Source organism: Tachysurus vachellii, chromosome 6, assembly GCF_030014155.1.
Source record: "Tachysurus vachellii isolate PV-2020 chromosome 6, HZAU_Pvac_v1, whole genome shotgun sequence".
Taxonomy (NCBI): Eukaryota; Metazoa; Chordata; class Actinopteri; order Siluriformes; family Bagridae; genus Tachysurus; species Tachysurus vachellii.
In genome coordinates, this window is record NC_083465.1 from 15392403 (window position 1) to 15404906 (window position 12504).

A 12504-nucleotide genomic window follows, 5' to 3' on the forward strand; every position below is an offset into this window, starting at 1 on the left:
AGCTCTATTTGAAACTTTTTATGTGGCAAGTAGGAGCTCATTTACACATTGACCAACAAATAAGAGTCAAGCTACACGTCTACACTAGTGTCCATAAGAATACATTTCTTACCTCCCACCCTTCTTTTCTGGGTTTCAGTCTGTCCAGTCTGTTTCAGTATGGGTTTCAGTCTGTCCTCTGGATAATCACCAATCACACAAAACATAGCAAAAATAAATTTATGCATATGTCTTACTTTTATAGAATCTGATATATCTTTTCTAAGCTTTTCTATATGCTTAGTAATGATTGAAGTGTTACAGTGTCTAGTTAGCAGTTCTCCAGGAGATATATAGGAGCGTATATTCAAGCTTTAACTTGTTTATGCTTCATCATATATTCAGTGCACATTTGTTGTTAAAATATTCTATGTTCTGATTTCCTATCATCAAATAAGTGATGTGTGTGAGTACGCTATATAGATGGTAGTATTATATCCTGTATTCTCCATACCAAAATATTCCAGTTGTTACAGCCGTATAAGATATATATTATATCCCAAAGACCACTGACCTTGCTTTCGCATAGATAAACAAAAATGATGGTCCACTGAACTGATACCATTTAAAGAACAAACAGACAGGGTTCTCAGCTGGAGCTACACACTTTGTTGGCAGAAGACCAACAACCTGCTCTGGATGGGAGAGGGCATGAATCTCATCTGACTCACATTGACACCAGATTCAGAAGAAAAATTCCAAAATGCACTGCCAAGTATTTTGAAAAGCATGGGGATAAAAACATAGATAGAATTTGAATTGCTTGTTTATTATATTATTGATTTTTGTGACTAATTGGAATGGTTACGTTTTCTTTTTCATACTAAGTAGTGAAGATAAAATCAAGTTCATTGTTTGGCAAATTAATCCAATCTGCACTGGACTATGCCCATGACTGCTTAATTAGTGCACTGGAAGATGGTAAAAAGAAAAAATATGGACTGTATCAAGATCACTGGATCTTGTTAGTATTCTGTACTTGTTTATGGCTGGTTCAGATGCCTGCTGTTGGGTCAGGAAAACTCACACATGCAGGCATACACATACTGTACATACACACACACACACACACACACACACACACACACACACATACACACACACATATGCATACCTGAAGTAATAAAGTATGAATTTAAGCCAGGCTGAAAACAAAGCTAGTCTTGTGTGTGTAAGGAGATTTAAATTTTTCCTCTCAACAGGGGTCAAGATACCCGCAATAAACTGGTAGCATTTTTTTCCAGGCCAGTACAATACAGCTTTAACTGCCATAACCTTTACCTCATACTGTGATTTTCAAGAGGCCTCATCTGGTTCCTTGTGCAAAGGTTTGTAGGTTTTTGAGTATACAGCATTTCTGTATGCTTTGTAAAGTCTAAATCTATTTATTCATAATATGATGATTGAAATTTATGATAGAAGGAGTAAATGTAATCAAATTTAATCTCCACATGCAGGGATAGCATAACAAACAGGGGAATTTGTTTAAAAATAACAGAACTGCAGACACATGGAAACTCTGGGGGAAAAAATAGACAAACAATACAAAATTACAAACACAAAACCGTAAACATGAAACCAGTAGCCAAAAAACAGGAGACGAAATCAGGAGAAAAATTAAAAGCACTCAGTAAAAACACGCAAGACAACAGGTATACATTGTGTAGGTAATGGGACAAGGATTGGGTGGAAAGGGATAAGGATTAGGCAGGAAAGCAATAAAGTTTGGGTGAAGACACATGAAGACACAAAGCCACCAAAAGCACATGGTACAAGATGCAAACAAACGCCACCTAGTGTTCAGGCAGGGAATTGTCTAAGCCATCATGACAGTTTGATCTTGTTCTGGCTTTATGTGGATCCACAAACAATCCCTGGATACAAGGGATGAGACTTCACCTGGGATGAGGTTCAGCTGATCTCAGGGCATCATGCAAACACAAACTCATTCATACCTAGGGGCCATTTAGTGTAGCCAGTCTAGCTACCTACATGTTTTTGGACAGGGAGTCAAAACTAGAGAACCCTGAGGAAAGCTACATGAACATGGGACAACAAACAACACACAGAGAGGAACCCAAGCTCAGGATCAAACCAGGTACTCTGGAGGTGTGAGACAGAAATGCTTCCCACTGCACCACTGTGCTACCCAATAACACAATTAATTAACACAATAACACAATGTACAGTGAACAATACCTCACTTCATGTAAATATGACTAATACTCCTTTTACTGTATTACCGGAACCATCATTTATTCCAACCTCATCCCATATCTTGCACATTGTTGTACAAATATTATACAAAAATCAATATATTATCTGTGTAGTAGTATGTTAAATTTGTGTTTATCTATCCATTTTAAATTAACTGCAGCATTCATGAGATCATGCAAACTTAGATATTTACTGTAAAATAAAGCTTATGCATGACACCAAAGTTCTTGACTCTGGAATTTTTATTGTTTATATTGTCCTGTTGATTTTTTTGATCGAATCATGCTGTATTGACTTTAATCTTTTATAATATGCTGTGAAGGAGAGAGGGTGTGCATGTGCGACCTCTGATACAGGAATATTTAGGCTGCTGGATACGGTGTCTGAGCGTCTGCCTCATGTCAGAACTGGTGTCTTTACATGTTTGTATGTATGGCAGGCCTGCACCGCCTACCATTAATCATTTCATTTAGCTTGGCTTATCAGCCAGACATGTTAGAGTCTCTAACTGCACATCCTGTTCAGGAGATATAGAACTGTTACCCTGGCATGCATGTTTTTTTTATTGATAGCTTAGATTTGAGCAAGGTCACTTATCCCTCAACAGCTCTTAAACAAATGATTTTGTATGCAAGGGAAACACTTCACTAGACTCTTTGTCTTTGCATTTATGGTTTGTTCCCTGGAGAGAGCGTGGACCTAGCCACAATATTGGCTAACACAAAAATAGGTAATCCTCAAGTATTTTTCCAGACTTTTATCCCTCACATTGAAAGGAAGTGGAATGTGTGTGAAACCAGCAGGCGTGGTCAGTGTGTAGGTTTTAGCTATTTTATTAGGCAGATTAACAGGGACAAATTTTCCCTTGTAGCTATTTTACAGCACCCTAAGGCTGCAAGATTATCAGCCATGAGCCCATGCTGCATGGTTAAGCTACCTATACACACAGCCGCAGCTTTGTGCTCATTTTACCTGTGGAACAGTATTACGAACATTGATATGGTAAAGGAATGCTAAAAAGGAGCAGAACTTTGGATTTTACAATATGAGTAGCTCAGTTTTGTGGGTTGTGGTGGAGCCCGTATGCAGAATTCTTGGCATCTTTACTGCTGCAGGTAGGAAAAATGGAATAATAGATCAACTCTATATATAAAAAAGCACTTTGTTATGCTGGAAACCGTTAAGCACTCACACCGAGAGTCCCTTATGGAGGATAACTGCTTTTTTAAAATGTGCTCAGAAGTGAAAAATGATTAGACACAATTACAGGCTGTTCAGAGTGTTTTAAAATTGTCCAAGAGATCAAATAATTGAAAGGCAAATAAATGTGATATTCAGTTTAGTAGATTTGTGATTTACTTATCAAAAGCTTTTTTACCCACACTGATCCCATCTTGAGCAACATGGGACCAATTAAGGAACCATGCACACATTCTTTAAACACATAGTTAGCTGTGAATTGGAGTTTACCACATGCTGCTCTTTCACTGACATTTTCTTTTCATTACACCTCTTCAGCAAACATTATACTACCACAAATGGTTACCTTAAATCATGAAGAGGAACGGATGTCTCCCCAAAGTATCTCACAGGAGAGTTTGTTGTTTAACGCTTCCCTGAGGAGGACATGATTTAAATGCTCATGCCAAATAATCTCAAACATGTTTAAAGAAACATATTTCTTGACTTAACTTTTTTATGACCATTAGCAGTCATAAATCAGTTTGTTGAAAAAATCTATTAGAAAACTTGTTTTCTTGTTGTTTTTGTCAGAATGTTTTTATCTGTTCCTAAAGATTTCTTTTCCATTTTGATGTACGTGTTATGTAGTTTTTGTATTAAGTGACGGGTTAGTTGCTTATTTTAAAGTAGAACTTTATGATTTTGTTTTCCTGTGTAGATTTTTCCCTGCTATAAATTAATTGTATACTTTGTAGGTTTAGCTGTGTTGCTTTGAGCTGCTTTATGAGTCTTGTTTATATCCAGCATACTGTAGATTCTGATTGAGCTCACATTTTCTTTCACTTAAGAGGTGGTGAACGTGTTGGAGTCTTCCACACCTATTATACACATACACAGGATTGTAGGGTTACATGCAATTAAAAAAAAAAACATAATTTTCCTCATTTTTCATTACCAATCATCAGCAAAAACTATAAAATCATGGACTCTTAAATTGGTAAAGGACTGCTAATGCCACATTATTCATTCATTCATTCATCTTCTACCGCTTATCCGAACTACCTCGGGTCACGGGGAGCCTGTGCCTATCTCAGGCGTCATCGGGCATCAAGGCAGGATACACCCTGGACGGAGTGCCAACCCATCGCAGGGCAATGCCACATTATGAAAAGAGTAAAAAGTGTAATGTAAACAAAATGGGCTGAAAACAACAATGAATCCACCAGTCACAGATTCTTATGACTGAAAGTTTATTTCTCACCTCTTAAAGTCTCCAAATTTACACAATTCACAAAATTTTGTGTAGAATTCATAGTCTGGTTCAATATACAACAATATACACAGTGAACCCAGAGCTACCATGAACACTGGATGTGAGGCAGAATATACACCTTGGAATGGATGCTAGTCCATTAGAGGCATCATGCATGCAAACATCCGCACACTTGTCCACACCTAGAGGCACTTCAGCATAACTAGTACACCTACCACTATATATTTTGGAAATAGAAGAAATATGTCAACTAGACAATATTCAGGATTGAAGCAGGCTCAGGCTGTGGAGCTGGAGCTGAGGGCAGTAATGCTACTTTCTGAATTAGAACTACACCTCCTCACAATGTCATCCCCCTTTTCTCCTAGCACCCAGTACACTTGAAAAATATTATGACTCAATAAAAATCAAAGCAAAGACACAAATCTCAAAAAATAAATAAAAAGGGCCTGCACAGAAGTATAACACAATATCAAAATCACTCAGTAGGAGTAGGAAACTGCTGTCCAATGAGAATTTTACTCAGGATGTTTTTCCAAAAATCACTTTTCCTTTATTACAACTTCCAGTTATTCTATCCAACATAAATATAATTATTGGGACCACAGTCCTTGACTTTTTAATAGTGTGATCCCAAAACACCTTTATATTGTGGAGGTACAGCCTTTTCCGCCATCTTCCTGTGCAACAGCTCCCTTAACAGCCACGAACATTGTGTACTGCATTCCAGCAATAATCCGCTGGATTCAGTCCTATTCAGTTCTGACCTTATAGTACCTCAGTTGCTGCAATGAATATAAATTAATGCTTATGTAAAGGATCATGTGAGGGCAATATCTGCCTGCTGTGCCAAGGCATGATAGTGTGCAGTAACAGGTAATGTAAAATTATCACTGGTTGTGACACAATCAGCTTTTACCTCACTTGTGGTCTAAAATCTGGAGCTATGGTGGTCAGTGCATCGGGTCTGTTCTTGTACTGTACAACAAAATGAGCTCATGTGGAAGGAGATAATGACATTTTACATGTCTCCTGCACAAACAGCGTTCTCAGGTTCCGTTCATTAGCAGACACAAAGGATTTTTCACCCAACATTGCTCTTGATAATTCCCACTCACTAACTAACCCTATTGCATGATGGTATACTGCTGACTATACTGATCACAGAACTGTTAAGCAATAATAACAGAACACGCTCAGAGGAAATTTCTGTCTACCCTCTTCTGCATACATGAGCTCAGAGACCCCAGATGTCCCATTTTTCATCAGATAATTGAACTTGGAACTTAGAATTATGTCATTTTCCAACTCTGTGCATTTGTGCTACAAAGTGGGGAAAAGCATTGATGGCTCTATGTTAATCTTTTGTTAGGAAAGGAAGGCATTGTGGAACTACTAAAGTGGTGCTCAAAAATAATGCAAATCATTTTTAATAAATATAGAGTAAGCAGATTGTCTAAATTACAGGTCTTTTAATCATGTTGCAAATTTTGCTCCATAGCATAGTCTAGTGCACCCTCTAGCTGTTACGTATCATATCAACACTCAAGTTCTTTGGGCTAAAACCAAAGTTTACAGTCTTATGTAAATTATAAATACATGGGGAAAAAAACAATGACCTTGCAAATTAATTACAAACAATTAGTTTTCAGGCCTGACACTCTATCTGGATTAATCTGCAAACATTTTCACAATGACTACACATTGTATTTGTGCGGGCATGTTTATGATTACAGGAGCACATGTCCTGGAATAAAATCTTTTCCTCAGTCCAGATGTCAACATTTTAACAAATGTTTAAACAACAAAATCATAGATCCTTAGTCATAAAGTGAATGACTGAAAAACATAATTCGGAACCATTTAGTGAAGGAACTAAACAACTCTGCCCAGTTTTGTCCTGAATTTGAATACTAGATGCATATCTAGTGCCAGTGTATTTATAAATTGTGGTATGTAGGCATGGAAACATAAGATCCATAGATCTGAACGCATGTGCGAGAAGTTTCTATTTTTCAATAAATCTTTAATTTAATACAACAATTTCCATTAGAAAGTATGTTATTGGCAAGAGTGAAAAGTAGAGTCTTTAAAAAACATTTACATGAATTTTAGAGTTTTTTAGTATTTGATTTGTTCCTATTTTTTGCTTTAATGATGCTGTGCGTTCGTGCAGGATTCCACAAGTTTGATATAATATCTATTTAAGTTCATAAGAGCAAATTTAGCACAAGGAAAATCTGACCTTTTATGCAAAGCACTTAACATGGTCAGTATTACAGATTTGCTTACATATTAAAGGGTCTAGATAAAATCTTCAAGATATTAATATTCAATATTCCTGGTTGAATATTTCAGAAGAACATAAAACCTCCTAAAACTTTCTTTTTATATTCAATTTTAAGTGGAAAATAAATTCCAGATTTTCAGTGTGGTCTCAGACTTCTAGGCTCCAGTGCACATCAGAAAATAGAGCAAAGCAAGGCTCAGATATCCTAGCATAGCTCTGTGTTCTCAGAACTGGTAGACCAGGCATCTGCTTTGGGTGGTAATCTAATTTCAGGTCAGAAAACAAAAAGAGGCAAGTCCTGAAATATGTACTTGATGTAATTAAAGTAACTGAGCCATACCCTTAGCCATCGAAGAGACAAACATGAAGATCTTTAGAGTATATGGAAATGTGAGCTTAGATCATGGTAGTTTAATTAAGATGATATTAATAGCAACTTTAGAGAGAACAGCGGTCCTGCCAGAGTGTGCCAGGTCTGTGACTTCGCAGTAACAATCCATAAATCTTTCCCCAAATTGGGAGCTATTGAAGATCCATTTTAATGTGTATACCATTAGGATAGTGAATCATGTAATCAAGTAGTTCTCTGAAGCGCCTGAAAACATGGAGCTGATTAGTAAAAGTTGACCTATATGTGAATTCTGGCAGATATACAGTACTGGTGTTGGATGCTGTTGTTGTGATAACTGTATTTTTGTTGTGCATTCAGGATACTCCACTTTTGTTTTTCCTTTTTCGTTTGTCTGCCCTGAAATCTATAGAAACCTTAAATACCATGTTTATGTCCTCATTTTTATCTTTCAGCTGTTTTAGCACGTTTCTGCTTGAGCCTTATCGGCCTCTGACTAAACGGCAAACTAACAATCTTACAATCTGTTCTAGATTTTCATATATTTCATGCTTTGCTTATTCTTCTGGTTTTCATTTGCCCTTTCCAAGTGTTTCACCATTACTCGAGTTTCTGATGTAACTTTGAAAATTCCTGTGCTCCTCCTCCTCTGTTATCATTCTCGCATTTATAGTGTCCTTTATCATCACTTTGTAGGTTAAAAAATAAATGATACTCATTTTATTAGCTGCTCATTTTGGTAGAATCTGTTCTCATGGTGTGTCTAATGCCATAGTGTAGACAGGTCACAGAAGCAATGGGATCTGATCACTGAGCCCACTGAAATAGTATATAGAAAAAAAACAAGTGTAAATCAAGAAAAAATCAATCCAAAATTAAAATAGATAAATAAATAAATAAATAAACAAACAAACAAACAATTTGGAAAAACTATTTGGAAAGCATACGAAATTAAGTATCAGCATTTTATTCAACTGTATCACACAAAATTCTTCAACAACAAAAATACAGTATGAAAATATTTTATAAGTAACATATTTATAGATTTCATACTGTACATTACAATTATGCTGATGTAATGTCTGTGGGTGGCACTTTTTTGTAGATTGTTGTAGTTATTATTATTATTATTATTATTATTACTATTATTACTATTATTATTTATTTTTCATTATTTATTTACTTATTTATTATTATTATTATTATTATTATTATTATTATTATTATTATTATTATTATTGTTATTATTATTATTATTAAACAGTAATTGAAAGTTGTTGTTATTATTATTAAAAAGTAATTGAAAATAATAAGCAACATCATCCTACACATTAGACCAAAGTCTTCATTAACTCATCTTCAATAACAATAACAATCATGTGATATGTGTAACATTTTCCTAATTGGTTGTCATTATTTGTTGAAATTCAACTTGTGAAGCTAACATTTGCTGTACAAGTAAGAAGTATTAGGCATTCCTACATAAATAAATATACACAACAGCAAATGAAAAAGTAGGCACATTAATGTTTGTGTGAGCGCTGACTCTCAGTCTTCTCGTCTCAGTGTTGTGTGCAGTGGGGGTAGAAACACTACATCAGACAGACTTTTTCAGCCTGGCTGTCTATCTCCTGTAAGTATTCACATTACTTTAATCTGAATGATCACATTCAGCAGAAACTTATACAACAAAAAACAGAGACAAAACATTTTCATGTATATTTAGTTTGCTTTTATGTCTAAGCAAGTGAGAAATTAAAGGAAGAAGTAATATAAAGTATATTGGTAATGTGATGGGTCAGCACAAGACTCCCGAGCAGCGTTCTTTGAAATTTTACTGGAGAAGTGAACACCATTCTTCTAAAAGATATCCCCTCAACTGGAGTTTTAATGACGGTGGAGGAGAGAACTCTCTAATACACTGCTCTAAAATCTCCCAAAGGTGCTTTGCATAAACCTTTGAAGTCCATAAACTTTTCATATACATTATTTTCTTATCGAACCATTCAAACCATTCCAGAGGTAAGCCCTTGTGACCTCTGGACTGGGATGTGTGAAAAAGGCCACTCCGATTAGGGTAGAAATGGTTTATAATAAGACTAAAGATCAATCAGAAAATGACAATTCAACATATAATGTCAACCTTAGCATGGAAGTATAAAAGTAAAACTGTTCAAATATTCACTCATGGTTATATTTAACTTTCTTTTTGAACTATAGAGACACATCAAATATATGGAGTGCAGATTCAGAAATTTCATGCAAAGAAAATTCATAGTGTAAATTTTATCATAATGTATACCCAAAACTACCCAAGAAAATAATTTCAAATGTGTTATAACTATAACATTTTCTAAAGCTATAGAGTTTTTAGAAAATGTATAGTGTTTCAAAAATGTTTGACCATATATAATATAATGTCCACAGTGCTGTAAAATTGCTATATATTTGAAACAAGAGGAGGAATATATGAGTTTTAAAGATCGATTTATATATATCACCAAAATTTCCCTATAAAAGCACAAGAAAAACCACTAGACGTCTTCACCGTATGGGGTTTTCCTTTTATTTGTCACCAGTTGACATTCTTTAGGCTAAGAATATATCATGGATTATGTATGACATGATGTATGTTGGGTTTGGCTCAGATTTTTAAGCAACCAATTTTTCAGTGTGTTTAAATTTGTCTTCATGGTGTGGAATATAGAGTGAGCCTTGTCTTAAGACAGAAATTGATAAAACACTAAACCAGCATTAGATTTTAACAGTTTATATTGTTAATTTCTGCCTGATGTCTTTTTGTATACTAAAGAAGAAACAATATATTTACTGAGAAAGACCTTCAGAGCAGATTTAGATTTGTTTATATCTAGACATGAGAAATGATATAAACCTCTTGATATCTCATTATTTTGCTTCTTGATTTTTAAAGGGTCTCTTCAGCTGGCATGATGCTTTTTGAAATGACATATTTCGTTGATGCTTTTTTTGTGACGTGGTTTCCGTAAGTTTCCAATCATACAGCAGTTGCAAAAACAATTTCATTCATGGATTACGTTACTACTGTATATTAGTATACTAATTACTCTATTTATTTTATGGCTATTGATCTTTCTGTATATTGTCATGTTCAATTCATTGCAGGTATTCAGTTACTTCTACATTTTTTGTCATTTGGAAAAAGATGGCTAATGTCGGAGGCTTCCAGAAATTCCTCTACTACACTGTTTTGTCCGTGATGTGTTTTTTGCATCCAGTTTTAGTCTGGCATGCTGTCATACCAGGTACATATTTGGATATTTGTTTACTTTCCAAGCCATTGGACTGTGATCCTTTAAAATAATTTGTCACTAATCAGATCGGCAAATAAATGTTTTCAGGAAAACAATGATATCCAGTTACTCAGAATTATGCTATACAATTCTATCATTTAGTATGGCATACTACTAATAGATACTAACTTCCTGAGTAACTAACCATTGAATTACTTCACTACACACTGCAGATTTACTAACCATTTATACTGCAGGACTAACAATTAAGTATTATTTCTATAGTGCTTCTAGGCCTTGTCAGAATCAGCTATACAAGTGTCTGGATATAAATTTAGATTCCTAATGAGAAAGCGAGAAAGGAACCAGACTCACAAGGGAACCCAAACTCCTCTTAGAGACACCAGATATGTAATTTTTAGTACACTATTTTAGACATGTAAAGTCAAACATTACTCACTGTGCTGAAAGGACGTTTAGTATGAGCTTTTTGCTAAGAAGAGTTCAAGGATGAACACAGAACAGTCTTTATGATTACAGCAAATTGTAGTTCACTATCACTGATATACACTGAAGTCTTTTTCACTTTTTAGGGACTATGCTGCTGCTGACAGGACTGATGAACTTTATTTTGAGTAAAAGAAAAAAGACAAATCCTCCCAAAGAAGACAGAGAAACTTATGCAGACTCAATTGAGTGCATTACTGAGTTGGATGAACCTGAGCAAACCTTTTCCTTCCTCTACATCATCTCCGGCAAGCGAGCCTCTCGCCTACACAACAACTCTTCTGACTGCTCTCAGACCATGCTTGGAGCAGATCACTCCGGACAGAACATTTACAATCTACCAAGCAAAGCTGAGCAAAGAAACACGCACTTCATAAAGAGTTTTAAAGAGGATGACACTGAGCTGGAGGAGTTTGTCATGGATCCTGATGAAACCACCTCAGATAAAGCACCAATGATAAGAATGTGAATTGAGGCTGCAGGAAAGGAAAGGATTGTTATTCAATGAATCATGCAATTACAAAAGTACTTCATGTTGAAATATGACTTAAACAGAATCTGCTATAAAATCCAGGAAATGTTTCATTCTTTTGTTTTCATATGCAGATACATTTCCATGCTTTCTGTTAAGAAATATCTACAGTTATAGTTATATACAGATTAAGCACCTGTCCTTCAATATAATTTGAATAATTATATTATTTACAGTATGTTTTAAACAGTGAAGATTAAAGTATTTTGAAATAATTAGCCTAATGGCCTCCATGGTGATGGCTTCCTTTATATAAACAAACAAAACCTGTGGTATGAAATAAATATTTTACACAATAATTCAAAATTTTCATTCAATCAATACAAGAAACTATTTATTTTTATCTTTTCTTAAATTTATCTCAATCTTTCCTAGAATGTTATGTAATAATAGTGCAAAAATCTTTGACACCCTTGAAGCAAGAGGTTCAGGAATATTTTAAATAAAGGCAGATTCCATTCTTATTAGAAGTACTTGTTGGTCATTCATACCATCAGCACTTTTGACACCAAAAAGAGACTGTATACAAGGAAAACTCTCCGACAACACAAATAATAAAATATGTTGCTGTATTATTGATGCTTTGGGGCAGTTTTGTGACAGTGGGTCAGAGTTTTTAATAAGATAATGAGCCATACATCATTCTTCAAATCAACACAGACACAAACTGTTTTTCATCAATATTTATCAGTGTATGTATTTAAACCCTGTTTGAAACCCATGGTCTGACTTGAAGAAGGTCAGAGAAGTAGATTAAAATGCTTTGCGTGGACGAGTACCAAGATCCCTCAACCTGTGCTTTCAACCTTTTTAGGGAAAGACATTTAGTACAGTCATTCTCTC

The 12504-nt window shown here is 35.1% G+C and overlaps 1 protein-coding gene across 1 annotated transcript; it reads left to right on the forward strand.

The window, feature by feature from the left end:
- The first annotated feature begins 3246 nt into the window (after positions 1–3246).
- tmem72 (transmembrane protein 72) lies at positions 3247–12160 on the forward strand. The gene is made up of 5 exons (XM_060871388.1): positions 3247–3371; positions 8917–8983; positions 10283–10354; positions 10495–10634; positions 11216–12160. Exons 1-5 carry the CDS (start codon positions 3302–3304, stop codon positions 11596–11598), a joined length of 732 nt encoding a protein of 243 aa, XP_060727371.1. The 5' UTR covers positions 3247–3301; the 3' UTR covers positions 11599–12160.
- The last annotated feature ends 344 nt before the right edge of the window (positions 12161–12504 follow it).